This window comes from Carassius carassius, chromosome 28 (genome assembly GCF_963082965.1).
Source record: "Carassius carassius chromosome 28, fCarCar2.1, whole genome shotgun sequence".
In the NCBI taxonomy this organism is placed as follows: Eukaryota; Metazoa; Chordata; class Actinopteri; order Cypriniformes; family Cyprinidae; genus Carassius; species Carassius carassius.
Window position 1 is genome coordinate 25,313,551 of NC_081782.1, and position 15,384 is coordinate 25,328,934.

Here is a 15,384-nt window from a genome sequence, read left to right on the forward strand (position 1 = left end):
CAGTAAATAGTACTAATAAGCTTTGAGTAATAATATTACAGTTATTATCCAAAAAACAGCTAGTTAGTTACTTTCGATAATTCAATAATTCCTAGATTTATTTTCATTCAGATTTCACAACTTGCACAGGCAGGCTCATGAAGTCACCAGTGGAATATGAAAAAGCTTACATTCATTGGATGGAATTATTGCCGTTACATTGACTTTGTCAAAGATGATCTGAACACAGATGTGTAATTTGTGGCATTCTGGAAGTTGTAGAATTACTTTACTCTGGCATGACATGGCTTGCCCATCAACATCACTCTGATCCTGATATAAACTGTAGAAAATCTTTTTTGAGAATGAAACATTTTCTTATGAACTTGTAAGATTTATTTTGATAAAATACATAATGGAATGTAATTTTATATTGGTATAACAGAAATGATAGCTACAAAACCACTGAGTGTTGTAATAGCCTTACTTCTGACTGATTCAGTGTGGATCTTTGTCTAATGATGAGGCAGAAATATGTTGTTAATAACATTTTAGAAGAATTTTAAGGGGATATGCAACTTATGTGGTTCGTGAAAGAAATGAAAATAGTGTAATTATCCCATTTAATCCCACGATCGTAAAAAAGGTTTTAATTTATAAAGCTCTAAAAACCTTACTGACTGATTTTTCATTGCACTTTCTGCAAGTATGAAAAAATAAAGGGTCTCAATTAAACGTGCAGTTTCACGTGATTAGTGCAAACTGTCACATGACCAGAGCAGCTTGTTTCCTGTTTGCACCTTGAGAAGATGATGGCTCTAACACTAAAGACTAGTAAAGTGTCTTAACATAAATATATGACAATGAGTTTTGGTACACATGATCTTTAGGGTGTCTAGTATTAATATATCCATTTACATATATTCAGTTTTGTTGAGTGTGGTCATAGAATGAGTAAACATGTTAATGGTCACAGTAGTGACCGCTGGGATTACAGTGAATTTAGGTGTACAATATAAATCCGACTGCAGTTGCTAATGAAAATGACAATAAAATATTGCAATGACAAAATATTGCACTAAATTAAAAATTCAAATGTTACAAAACATTTACAATAATTATTTTTTAATACTCAAAGCATTTGATGTTATATTTGACAAAATAAAAATTTTTGAAATGCGGTTATGTATGAATCTTTTTATTTATGTATTTATTGATTTATTTATCTCAGTGTTCCTATCAATGTTGCAAAAGTTTTTCTTTTAATGCATAATAGTAACCCTAGAATGCGATCAAACAGTTTAAAATAGCTGGGCTAAGATCTAAACATTTTTATGACAGCAGAAATATGTTATATTATCGCACGAACATAAAACACTTTTTTTTCACACACTTTTCCAAAAAAATTAAAATTCAAAAAATAATATTGATTATTTCAAAGGGTTACTAATGACACATAATTTGGATATTTTGATGTCTTAGGAAAATTTTGGGATTAAACGGGCTAATTTCTATTTCCAAAAAGTAATATTTAATAATATAACTTTTGAAGGAGTAACTTGTAATGAGTAATATATAACATTTTTGAGTAACTAGCCCAACACTGGTCCTGAAACTATAGTGAAATGTTGATTTTGTAAACACTTCGACCAGTCAGTTGGTTCATTCTGATTAAATGGAATGTATGCAGACCAGTGACGCAAACCGTTTTAGCTGCAAGATTTGAAAGAACTCATTAATATATATCACATTACGCGAGACGCTTCTAAAATATTAATGAGGTTACGTGACGCTATAGAGAGACGTCAGCACGTCAAATTTAATATTCATGAGACAAGCGTCTCCACGTGTTTAGCTCCTCTGTCGCTCTGGTTTTACACTTCCGCTGTCCCATGTGTCTGTTTTCATTTACAGTGAGATACAGCAATGGCTTCTAAACGACAAAATGGGGATCCTGTCGAGTCCGCTACAACAGCGAAGAAAACCAAAACAGACGAAAACGAGTTCTCTGGCACGGTCTTTAAATCCATGCTAAAGGATTCAACTAAAGCGCTAAAGGGTAACTTCAGTGTATTTTAGCTACTCAGTCATCTGCCTTCAGCTGAAGACCGGTCACGTGTGCAGTTTTTAGATTTTATTTGTAAATGCTCGATTCGTGTACAATGTAGTTTTCTCTAAATGCTAATAATCACGCTTCCACTGTTCGCTCCACCAGACTTTTATTTTGTTTTCTCATTTGATGGTGCTCAGAACTGGCTGTAGTTACAGGAAAAACGCAGAAATAATTCAAAATGTGTACCTATCTTACTGTAAGAATGCAAATGTTAACACTGTACTTAATCCTAAACTTATTTTGTATATTATGTAGGATTGGAGACCTTCGTAAGACTTGCGAAGAAACTTCCATGCGCAGAAATCTATGATGTAGTCGAAGGATACATAAAAATCTCAGTTGAATGTTCAGAAATTTTTGCATTACTGGAGGAAGAAAATAATTCAGAGTCTGAAGTGAGTCAATTATCTGTCTGTCTGTCTTTTTTATTTTATTTTATTAACCAGGCTTGAGCAGTTGCAACCTTGTCTATTGAATACTGGTGTTTAATTGTGTTTTATTCACACTGTGTTTGGATTGCTATATTAGCTTACTTTTTACACTGCATAATAATCATGGACATTTTACATAACATTTACATTTATGCATTGGACAGATGCTTTTATCCAACGTAAACTGCATTCACAAGACATATTTAATAAGTTCATGCATTCCCTGGTTCAAACCCGTGGCCTAGCCATTGTTAGTGCCATGTTCTACTCTTTGAATACAGAAATGCCTTGCATTTTCCATTTACTTTAGTGTAAAATGTCTTTCTTTTAAGAATCCATAATCATACAGTGAGTCAAGAAAGTGAGAGAATACGCTTCCAGTTCTTTCATCACATAGGAAATGAAAGGTCTAGTTGAATGATAACAATTTATTTATATTTTGGCAATTAAAGAAGTTTATTGAGGTGTTTCATGCATACAGTAAAAAATAAACTTAGATGCTGTATGCTGATTTGCCAACATTAGTTATTTTTGGTGCCCAAAATATGCAGTTGCAGTTGATGACAGTTAAAGAGTTTACTGTTTGCATCATAATCACAGCTTAAATTCTATTTAATATATTTTGTAGATGATGCTGATATTTCAGGGTCTAGAAATGATTTTGCTGCGGACGGCCAGTGATCTTTCTCAGTTGAGCATGGTGGGCTCCAACATCGTTAGGAAGACTGTCTCCACTCACATGAGACTTATACTGTCCTCTCTACATTCGGAGAATCACAGGTATTTCTTATGCAAATCTTAATCAGATATTTACATTTATGTATGATATGATAAGCAGGCGAAATGAATAATTTGGAATGTTTTGAACGCACTCATTGTGGTTTGTGTACCTTGTGTTTTTTGGACAGGTTTGTCCGCCAGTGTCTGTGTTTCCTGTCCGCAGTGGTATCTCAGGGTTCGGAGGCTGCGAGGGATGTCTTCAGTCAAATACACATCAGTAAAGGTCTCACCAGCCTCACACGGAGAAGAGACAAAACTGTTAAGTGCTTTACAAACTCTAAATAGTACATAACTTTTACATGACATTTGCATTTATTCATTTAGCAATTGAATTATTGTGTTCATTTTCTAGGGAAAGCCAGATGTTCGAATGGCTTACATACAGTTTGTCCTTTCATTCCTGATGTCTGGAGACAATACAACTATTGGCCACATACTGGAGGCTAAAGGTATCAACAAACCAAATCTGTGTGTGCATTATGAATTGCGTCTTTAAATGGTTTTAAATTAGTATTTGTCTGTTGTTCTCTAGATTTTTTGTCTGAAATCTTGACCAGTGGACTTAAAGATGACAGATTATCCATCGTAAACTTGATTCTGTCCACCCTGCAAACCAGAGTAAGACCCTTCCTTATGAATGCCATTTACCAAAGTGAGTGAGTGCTGTCCATAAATGTCATAACTTATTAATGTATTTAACCATAGGTTGTGCAGAATAAAACCATCACGAAAACTCAGAAAGTGCGTTTCTTTAGTCCTTCCATACTGGGACACATTGCCTCTCTCTATAAGTGGAACGGGATTGTGGATGTCAGTGTGGCTGAGAAAGAGGTACAGTGGACTCTGTCTCTTTACACAGAGCATGATTTGCATGGGTGATTCAAATCCCAAATCTAAATTGTCAAATCTGTTGGAAGATTCTCCACAGATATGAATGGGTACATTTGTTAACTCTATGGTTGTGGTGTCTGTCGCAAAGTACTGATGTTGACAATAAACTTGATATTTAAAAGTGCATAACAACATTTTACAGTAAGGTTCTATTAGTAAACACGAACTAATAATTAAAAGAAATCTGTGAAGAATTTATTAATCTAAGTTGATGTTAATTTCAGCTTTTAGTAATACATAATCAAAAGTTGTATCTGTTAGATACACGTGAACTAGCAACGGATGGTGTTATTGTTATAAACTAACATTAACTAATTAAGAAAAACTGTAGCAAATCTATTGCACATTGTTAATGTTACACTGTAAAAATATTCTGTAAGATTTATGGTAAAAAAAACCGACAGTTATGGTTGCCAGAATTTTACAAAAAAAAATAAAAATATGGTAATAGCGTTTTAGGTTTTATGGTTTTAACTTAAATTTACAGTTCAATATTGTAATTTCATTAACTGATATAATGTTAATATACCACACCACTGAAGTACTGAAATCTGTACCTTTGTAAACACTGCAACAAAAGCAGGTGGTGATTAGATAATCACATGATAAACCAGCTTTTAAAAATTAATATCTATATAGAAGATGTACACTAAACACCATCACGGTAACAATACACATGAAACTGAAATAATGCAATAAACATTAAATGTAACACACAACCCTAATGCACACAACTGATAAGAAAAAAAACTAAGAAGAAACATAGTTATTTCAACAAAAATTGAATTGTAATGCCGAAAGTTTTGGAATGTAAATTTACCATTATTCACTGTAAATTATACAATATTTGTCACTTCCAAAAACGGTACACCACCGTAAAATTACATGTACCATATTTTTCGGACTATAAGTCGCACCTGAGTATAAGTCGCATTAGTCCAAAAATACGTCACGACGAGGAAAAAAATATATATAAGTCGCACTGGATTATTGGGAAGTCGTGGCCTGGTGGTTAGAGAATCGGACTCCCAATCGAAGGGTTGTGGGTTCGAGTCCCGGGCCGGCAGGAATTGTGGGTGGGGGGAGTGCATGTACAGTTCTCTCTCCACCTTCAATACCATGACTTAGGTGCCCTTGAGCAAGGCATCGAACCCCCAACTGCTCCCCGGGCGCCGCATAAATGGCTGCCCACTGCTCCGGGTGTGTGTTCACAGTGTGTGTGTGTGTGTGTGTGTGTGTGTGTGTGTGTGTGTGTGTGTGTTCACTGCTCTGTGTGTGTGTGCACTTCGGATGGGTTAAATGCAGAGCACAAATTCTGAGTATGGGTCACCATACTTGGCCGAATGTCACTTCACTTTTTCACTCACTTCACTCACTTTATAAGTCGCATTTATTTAGACCCTAGAACCAAGAGAAAACATTACCGTCTACAGCCACGAGAGGGCGCTCTATGTCTTCAGTGTAGACTACAGGAGAACTGAGCAGCATAGAGCGCCCTCTCGCGGCTGGAGACAGTAATGTTTTCTCTTGGTTCATTTCTCTTGGGTCATTTCTCTCGGCTCATGCCAAATTAATTTTGATAAGTCGCACCTGACTATATGTCGCAGGACCAGCCAAACTATGAAAAAAAGTGCGACTTATAGTCCGGAAAATACGGTAATTAGCAATACAGGTTTTCACCGTATATAGTAAGGTGAACGTACCCTTAACCATTTAACAGGTTTTTTCTGTAGCATTTTTGCAGTCTTTTACCGTTAAATTCACAGTCATTTTTTACCGTGTAGCTAATGCATTAACTAATTTCAGCTAAAAGGACCTTGGCAAAAAACGGAAATGTTGATATCATGTTAATAATACTACACATGCAGTGATATCATAAGATGAAGAGAAAGAAGTTGTTGCTGCTGCTGCATAATATTTTGCAGTGCGTAATAATAAAAAAAAAGACTGGGTGTTATGCTGATCAGCTGAAAATTAATGTTATATGGTTTTGTACAGTCACGGTTATAAACTCTCTTTCCACCTCTCTATACTTATTGAATGTGGTTCATAGGCCAAAACAGAGAAAACAAGAAATAAACAAAGTCAAAGGTTAAATTAACTTTTAGCGTTATCTATTTTATCCCCAAATTTCCATTGATATCAAAATATTATTTGTTATTGTGAATTCTTTTGGCCTTGATAATTGTGTACTAAAAACCCGACATTGTGGGAAATCTTGCTTGTGACCTCTAGATAATTAAAAAGAAGTTATTTGACATGTTCCTGCTAGTAACAATGTAATTAGAAGGTAATAACAATGTAATTCTACCTCTGAAATCCTATTTCTATTACAGGAGTTGTAGGTGAATGAAAATAATATTAACCAATAATGTCATAATCTAACATTTTTTATTAAACTCTGATAGATAACATTAAATCCCCTCTTAGGTTTTGCTCTGGAACGCATCAAATTACAAATGTCCAATGCTTCGTGCATGCCTTTCAGAATGTCTTTAAGCTTTTTGTATCCAATGTCTTTTAGAAACGTGATGAAGGTGAAGGGAAGCGTATAGTGAGGGAGCTGGTGCATAACTTCCTGCTGGACCTCTGCTGCTCTCGCAAACATGGCATCAGCTTTCATGACCCGAGCCTGGGCACCGCTGGAAGGTAAGTCTGTGAGATTCTTTCAGCTAAATCTTATTGTTTTTTAAATCACTGTTTTGAAATCCTGTCCGAGTAAAATATGACTCTACTAGCACAAAATCTCCCAAGTGTAGAAGAAATAAGGCCAAATCAGATGTGCCTAAATGCTTTCCCCTCACTGTATTTTTATGACCTCGTTTGCACCCATCCAGAGCAGGAAACATTGTTCTTCTGCAGTTCCTGGTGGGGCTGAAGCAGGCGGCCGAGGATGAGATGGTAGCGGAGCTGGTTGTTGGTGTCCTGAAGGCCAGTCCTGATATACTGACCAGATACTTTAAAGAAACCAATTTCTCATTCAGTCCACGAAACAAAAGCACTTGGCTGGAAAACATCACTCTACTCAAGAAAGTGAGTCTAAAGCCTTTGTGCGCATTTACCTTTGCCCTTCAGCAAGTAGGAAATATGGGAATATATATAATATAATAGGAAATATATAACAATTTAATAAAGTTATCAAACACTAAATACTAAATTAAATATAGATGAATCCTTTAAGCTGCAAAAGTTATTGAGTTCCTCTTTTTTTTTTTACTTTGTTCTTTGATGAACAGACATCACAGCAGCTGGGTTATTAGGTTATTTGACTGCTATTACTTTAAGAGCTGCCACTGCTGAACGTGACACGGATCTGACACGGATGCTTGTAGTTTGCACTTTAATATGAAATGATACAGGCTACAGCGCACACCGCTGTATTTGTGCATGCAATCGAAAAGCACAGGCTACAGGACAGGAAAATAAATTTTTATTGACATCACTGACAGCATCTCATCTGACTGCAGTTCATTGTTGTTCTACTGAAGCTCCTCGTCACCTGTACTATTTCTGCGCAGGTTTGACTAGAGCCTAGCGCTGAGGTGAAGATGGAGTTGGAGTGTGCTTTTAACATAAAAATCTCCCGTTTAATGTGTTCTTTAAGACGTTCTGTGTCTAAATAAATGCAATCCTTGTCAAGAAAAAAAGAGACTGAAACTGCAGTTGTGAATGGGGTGGCCAACCTAAACTCCGCCCCTTCGTTAACTAGACAATTTTGACTGCACTAGTTGCTTTAAGTGATTTTATACAAATGCTTTCATTTTGTTTTGACTGTAATAACAAGGCCATTTTACATCTTATTTATATTGTGCGTCCTTTTGCCTCGACTCAGAAATGGTTTACAGGTGTGACTTACTCATGGTTTGATATTGTTGCAGATTTATGAGGCTCAGCCGGAGGTGTCCAAGGCTTTCCAGATGAGTGAAATGATTCCTTTACCTCGTCTGCTGTCTATGGTGTTGGTCACGTCTCTTCCTTCAGTGTGCAATAAAGCCTTCTTCACTCAAGGTCTCAATGTAAGCGCTAGATTCAACCCATCAGACAATCACAAGCTGTGATGCACAGTACCATTAGAGGCCAATCTCAGTGTATTTGTTATTTTTTTAAAATCCAAATTAATTAATATTAGAAGCAGATGTGTTTTCATAATAATTTGACTTGTACATTACTCTTCAAAGGTTTGGGGCTTGTAAGATTTGGATGTTTTTTAATGGAGACTTCTGTGCTTACCAAGGCATTTATTTAATCAAAAATACAGTAATATTGTGAAATATTATTACACATCAAATACACACGATCCTTCAGAAATCATTGTAATATGCATTTACATTTTTGCATTTAGCAGACACTTTTATCCAAAGTGACTTACAGTGCATTCAGGCTATACATTTTTTTTTACCAGTACCTGTGTTCCCTGGGAATTGAACCCACAACCTTCTGCGCTGCTAACACAATGCTCTACCACAGAGCTACAGGGACACCTCAGTATGCTCAATCTGTAATATTTCTCTTACAGCTACCCAACTTGGTGGTCCAGCACACAACACTTTCCCTCCTGGCATTTATTCTGAAGCGAGCCCAGAAAAACATCGAACACTGTCTGGACAAAACAGTCTGGGAGAGTTCAGACATTTACAGCCCGGCCGTGATGGAGGAGTTTGTGCAGCTTTACAGAGATGCACTGAGCAAGGTGAGGATGATGGGAAAGGGTTTTAACATTTCATGCTATCATATTATTTCACAATGAATATTCATCCTTTTGCTGCCTCAGATTCTACCGGACACGGTGTCCGTTGTTTCCAACTGGCAGTCGCACTTGAAGGAGAAGGAGGATGCAGTAAAGACGATGGGCACAGGACAAAAACAAAGCGAAGAACACAGTAATAGTTAACGTCTTTTAAAGCTACAGTCTTGCTCAAACACTATCATTCTGAAATGGTTTTCCTCAAACAGCGCGGCAGGACGACCCACAGCTCATCCTGGTGAAGGCTCTGCTGCTGCGGGTGATGTGTTTGTATCAGAGGGTGGTGCCTCACCTCGTCAGCCAGAGCAAGTTCGACTTCAGCAAACTCCTGAAAGGTAGACAACATTGATTGAGAACTGATATAACAAATATAGTGCATTTACCTTCTCACCTGTTCTCACCTATGGATATAAGTGACTAATCACAATGTTTGCAGGCATTGTGACAGAGAGTGGAATGAAACAGGAAGTTCCTCCAGTTCTACAGTATCAAATTCTACAGCTGGCTTTGGAACTTCCTGCAAGCAAATTCTCCTGGTTCCGTGTTCAGGTAAAAACTTATTTTTTATTAGCTTTTTTTTTATCCATGGTCTACGTGATCACATTTGTCTTCTACATTTGGTTTGCTGATGTTTGTGTATATGTGTATTTTGTTTCTTTTAAGCTTAAGATCATCATGTTTCCCCCCTTTTCTTTTTTTCTCCCGAAACGCAGGATCTGCCAGATACAGATCCTGAAAAAGGAGAGAGATCAGTCTTCTATTTGCTTCTTAAAATGTTTGTAAGTAGTAACAGTAACTACTTGAAGACTTCAACCAGGATGTTGGTCCTAAAAGTAAGTTTCATTCTCATTCAACAACAGAAAACTGCATACAAAACCTATGTTTTCAAAATGCAAATGTATTATAAGTATTTAATTATTTATGGGAGGCCGTTTTCACACCTGAATAAAAAAAAAAAAAATAGATTGCTGCGATTTTATCTCACAGTTCTGACTCTTTCTGACTTTTTTTTTTTTCTCAGAATTACGTGATATAGTCACAATATATAGCGAGAGAAAAACGTGCAATTCTGACTTTTTTCTCGCAATGGCAAGTTTATATCTCACGATTTTGACTTTAAAACTCGGCCTAAGATGCTGACATGGCATTAAATAAAAAAATACTACTACAAATAGATTTTCTAAATATTTCCTGCAATATTATGTACGTAAAGAAATAGATTTTATGTTTGATCAGTTACCTGTATCAATCAGCATGTGCGCAGCGGACACATCCACCCTAATGATTGAAATATATCACTTATCCCGTCTGAAAAGACCATAAACTTGCAGATAACATCTGAAGGAAAAATTAATTGACGTACACCTCTTAAAATCTGATCCTGTGTGACTGATCCACTTCAAACCGGGTGGTTTTAGGTCAAGGTTTTTGCCAGTAGGGAAAACTACTTCACCACGTGTCCAGTCATTGTATAGATCAGTAATTTGGACTGACACGAGGGAGAGGAAGTAAAGACAGAAGTTGTATCTATGGCTGACCTCCTCTGTTCTCCAGGTGTTGCGGGACAGTGGTGTTTTTGAGCACACGTGGAAAGAGCTGGAGATATGGTTGGACCATCTGGCGCCTTTGGACCCATCCCAGCAGGAGACCGTTATCCAGTTTTTAGACCTTGTACTGGATTCTAACCTCTCACATCTGGTTTTACTTGGTTCTTAGAGAATCCTTTCAGAGTTCTGAATAAAAAAGGTTGATATTTGCTGTTTAGTGTTGTCCATCTCTGTTGTGTGACAGGTTTTGAAGAGAGTGGTGTGTAACCCACACGTGTACACTGAGAAAGCAGCGAGTATGGTTCAGGAGGCGGCGTATCTACAGGCGAACCAGAGCGGTCAGGAGGGAGATGAAGCTAGCATCCCCATATCACACATCGACGGTTAGACGTGTGTCTGTGATCTGAGGAGCTGGTGCAGCGATGCGAATTATTCTGGGTTGTTTAAATGCTTATGTGTGTATTCTGCTGTGTTTTAGATGTGCTCGACATGGTTGATGTTATAGTGGAGGACAGCGAAGGGGATGTTGAGGAGATCGGACCTTCGCTCACTGATGACATCATCCTCCAGACGTTCCCGTTCAGTGCCATTGTACCAGCTGTGCTAGAGGTTCGCAACAAGCTGCCGGAGAGTTTTAAAGATGGGAAAGGTAAAGTTTACAGATAGATATGATCTAATCAATCAATTTCATTAAATAACAAAATGAGACATCGGAGCTGTGGGGTGTGTGTACACATTGAGTCCTGGTGCTCATGTAAAAGAGTCCAGCCTGCGTCTCAGAAGGCAAAAATCTTTGCTATTTGCAATCCATTTTTACTTTTTTTTTTTTTTTGTGTACTTAAATGTAACATTTACCTGCAGAGTTGTCCGTTTATGGGTGAAAATCACAGTTTGTAATCCAAAATATGTCATAGAGCCGATTAATTTTTTTAACTGGTTGGTGTTTCAACAAAAGAGAAGCTTAGAAACTTTAAGCTCTATTTGTCATTTCTCTTCAAAATGAAAGTCTCTATTTTCTTCTGTAAAATAAAATGAGTATTTTAATTAAATGCCATAATATTTTTTAAACTCTTGTATTATATATACAAATATTTTGTGCTTTATTGATATGTTTAATTATTATAATAGTTTTATTATTTTTTTTATTTTATTATTTTTTTATTATTTGTGTCAACAAAACAGAAGCTTAGGGACTTTAAGATCTGTGTTTTTTATTCAAAATAAAAGTTCTTTGGTTAAATGTTTGAAAGCAATTAAATAAATGTGACCTGTTTTTCCATGAAGTAAAGTTGTTATCATTGTTATTAAATTCTCAAATAATAATAATGTTAACAATAATAATAGTTTTGCCCCCAGATTCCCTTCACCGTTGTATACCTGGGAGTGTTCAGTGAGAATGCAGTGTGTAGGACAGGACAGTTTTCGTGTGCTGTTATGTTACCATCTGTGCTCTGTTGTATAGGTGTGGTGTTTGGGTACATGGCTGCGGTCCTGTGTGATGTCCTGCACTGTCAGAGAGACCCGCTGGCTCTGTGTCTGACCCTCCAGCACTACGATAAAGAGCTGAACTCATCAGACGCCTCCGTCGTCTCCTTCTACCGCTACTACTCTCAGTGGCTCCCCAAACACACACAGGACCCCCCGGTGAGCCCTTCACCTTCACTGCACCTCAGATCCAGAGGCACCTGAGGAAATTGTTAGCTGTCTTCTCCTTTTCCTTTCGTTTCTGCTTCTTCTTTTTCTGATTCTGCTTCTCTTGAGTATAGAACTGGACATAGAAAAGTTATGAAATATGGCATACAGATAGAGGACAGTTTATAAGCAAATTTGGACTCTCTAGTAGAGATGTTCCGATACCCTTTTTCTCTTCCCGATACCGATTCCGATACCTGGGCTCAGGGTATCGGCCGATACCGAGTACTGATCCGATACCTGGGTGTGTATCTGTATATACAGCTGTATATACTACTAGCCCTGTGTAAATTTCTAGAAGTATTTTATGGTGTGCTCCAGACTTATCCCTTGATAAAACATGAACAAATACATGGTTAACTACTGTATTTATTACAGTATTTTTATTATCTGACATGAATTTGACAGTAATATTATTTAATTTCTTAAGCGAAAAAGAACTTCAAATGCAGCCAAAAATCTAACACCGCAAACTAAAAAAGGTATTTTAGTATTTTAGTTTTACAATATTAGTGTATAAAAAACTGCAACAAATAAGTCTAGGAATATAAAAAATTCTATATTAATCAGATAATCTCTTTACAACAAAACAAGTAAAAAACAAGCAACCGTCTAGGCATAATTATTATTATTAATAGAGACGTATTATTACTACATAGAGACGTAGCTAAATCTACTGTAGGCTACAACAGTAGCTTAATATATTGTCAATTTACTCGCCATGAAGATCTTTGAGTGTCTGTGTTTATGATATGACAGTTTTCTCAAATGAAACGTTAAATTGTCATGAAGTGACGGTTTATGCGTTCATGTCCTCATATAGTGACACACGGCAGAAGCCACAAAACAGCGAGCTCCCGTGCATCTGCGCCCGTCTCCCACAGAGATGTAGACTTTGCAGGAGTAATATTTAAATAGTATTTTGCAGTTTAATATTCACAGACACTAGTATATATATTCTGCTACAGTCTGGAGCCCTGCGCTTAGACTAACACGGAAGCGACTGAACGCAGCTGCGGGTAACGAATATACTCAAACTTACTACCGGTTCTACACAGACGCTGGTATCATCACATTTTAAAATTTTCAGCACCGTCTTGGTAGTGAAGTGCCAGTACTTGTGGCATCCCTAGTCGCCGTTTTACTGTCTGGTTGGTCCAGTCTGAAATATTGCTAAACAGCGGACATACTGCTAACCACTGATCTGTAATATTGAAGCGGCTTCACTGTCTGTTGGCAGTTTAGAACGCGATGAGCGATCCAGTCATATATAGATCAGTGCTGCTAACGCGTTTTCATTTCTTCTTCGCTGCTCTAAACAGGGGTTGCTTGTGGCATTACAGCACATCGTCCTGTGTTTGCAATGCATTCTGAGCAGCGAAGAAGAACCGTGCAGCGGTTAGGCAAAGCTAGCGTTCATAACTAGGTCTTGAAAATGGTATCGGATCGGTATATGGGTTCCTGTACTCGCCGATGCCAATGCCAGAATTTGTTGTGGTATCGGAGATATTTCCGATACTAGTATCGGAATCGGAACAACTCTACTCTCTAGTCTTGATAAAGTGTTCTTGGTTCATCATGAGAACAGTGACATCAAATATGGCACAGATGAGCTCACTGTTTTGTATAATTTAATTTAATTTAATTTTTTGGTCTAGTTCTCACCAAAATGTACAAATTTTCTTCTCTCATATTTTTTTAACATTTATGTATTTTATAAATTTCCTTTTATACTTAAGGACCTTTATAAACTAGGAATATTTCACACAAAATTGAATTTTTTTTTTTATTTTCTTACTAATCAAACTTTCTTCCAGTTTGTCACTAAAGACGTCGCGGATGGTGCATCTGGCACTGACTTCTCCTCGCTGCTGAAGGCCTGCTACAGTGAAGGGCCAAATGCGTTCCTGCTGGACTCTTTTAAGGAGGCTGCACAGGAAGCTCTGAACACTCTGCATGTGTCCCAGTTCCCTGTGGCTGTCAATCAAGTGCTTCTCTACCTCAGAAACTTCGTACTCACTTTCAATTCGGTATTCAGCCTTTCAGACATATATTTGAATGGTTTTTGTCTAGGAACTATAAAGTTTGCGTTTAGTGTTCATTTCAGTGGGATAATTCACCACAAACATTTTGTTGCTGTGTACTCTCCTTCATGGTTGGGAAGTCGTGGCCTAATGGTTAGAGAGTCGGACTCGCAATCGAAGGGTTGTGAGTTTGAGTCTCGGGCCGGCAGGAATTGTGCGTGGGGGGAGTGCATGTACAGTTCTCTCTCCACCTTCAATACCACGACTTAGGTGCCCTTGAGCAAGGCACCGAACCCCCAACTGCTCCCCGGGCGCCGCAGCATGAATGGCTGCCCACTGCTCCGGGTGTGTGTTCACAGTGTGTGTGTGTGTGTTCACTGCTCTGTGTGTGTGTGTGCGCACTTTGGATGGGTTAAAAGCAGAGCAGGAATTCTGAGTATGGGTCACCATACTTGGCCGTATGTCATGTCACTTTTTTCACTTTCTTTTTTCACTTTCATGACATTCCAAACCCGTATGACATTCTTTCTTCTGTGAAACATAAAAAGAATGTTGGTGAGCATTTGATGGAGCACTTCCATTGTTTGGAAAAAAAGTATCATCTTTGAGGTTCTACAGAAGACCGAATGTCATTACACTTTTGGTTTGGCGTGTTGATGAGGAAATTATGACCGAATTTCATTTTTGTGTTAACTATCTGTTGTATGTTTAGTAACATTTAAATGAATGATTTTGTGAAGCATGATTAGTCAGTTAAACACTATAAAAAGTCATCCTTTTACCCATTTCCTAGTGGAAAAGAATGTTCTGTATCAATTAGCCAACATCCGAGAACCATGAACATCCATATATGTTGATAGATTATGGAAATAATAACTTAAAATCTCAGGGGGTAGTGTTTTAGGAATTGATTCAGCTTTTGGGAATAGCTCCTGAGCCGTCGTCACTGTGTTTTCCTGCAGCTCCCCAAAGAGAGCGCAGCAGAGGTGTTGGGCAGTGTGATGAGCGTGCTGAACTCTCTCATCCTGAAGCTGTTGAGCTCCGAGACACAACAGCCCACTCAACCTGAACCCGCAGAGCAGCAGGACGAGGCAGACCTCTTCCTCGATACCAACCACGTACCTGCTCACAACACCGAACAGGTAGCCTTGATCTTCATCCGGGATGCTTTCAGAAGCATTAT

At 37.7% G+C, this 15,384-nt stretch overlaps 1 protein-coding gene across 1 annotated transcript in view; it reads left to right on the forward strand.

The window, feature by feature from the left end:
* Positions 1-1,801: 1,801 nt before the first annotated feature.
* Positions 1,802-15,384, forward strand: part of urb1 (URB1 ribosome biogenesis homolog) — a 32,350-nt gene continuing 18,767 nt past the window's right edge. The window contains exons 1-21 of the mRNA XM_059514908.1: positions 1,802-2,038; positions 2,348-2,487; positions 3,152-3,303; positions 3,432-3,561; positions 3,656-3,752; positions 3,836-3,921; positions 4,009-4,134; positions 6,719-6,843; positions 7,032-7,227; positions 8,073-8,210; positions 8,711-8,884; positions 8,966-9,074; positions 9,148-9,273; positions 9,375-9,487; positions 9,652-9,771; positions 10,493-10,609; positions 10,730-10,868; positions 10,964-11,134; positions 11,948-12,129; positions 13,995-14,207; positions 15,164-15,343. Coding sequence (XP_059370891.1) covers positions 1,906-2,038; positions 2,348-2,487; positions 3,152-3,303; positions 3,432-3,561; positions 3,656-3,752; positions 3,836-3,921; positions 4,009-4,134; positions 6,719-6,843; positions 7,032-7,227; positions 8,073-8,210; positions 8,711-8,884; positions 8,966-9,074; positions 9,148-9,273; positions 9,375-9,487; positions 9,652-9,771; positions 10,493-10,609; positions 10,730-10,868; positions 10,964-11,134; positions 11,948-12,129; positions 13,995-14,207; positions 15,164-15,343 — 2,967 coding nt within the window. The 5' untranslated portion in view covers positions 1,802-1,905. The remainder of the gene's footprint in view (positions 2,039-2,347; positions 2,488-3,151; positions 3,304-3,431; positions 3,562-3,655; positions 3,753-3,835; positions 3,922-4,008; positions 4,135-6,718; positions 6,844-7,031; positions 7,228-8,072; positions 8,211-8,710; positions 8,885-8,965; positions 9,075-9,147; positions 9,274-9,374; positions 9,488-9,651; positions 9,772-10,492; positions 10,610-10,729; positions 10,869-10,963; positions 11,135-11,947; positions 12,130-13,994; positions 14,208-15,163; positions 15,344-15,384) is intronic.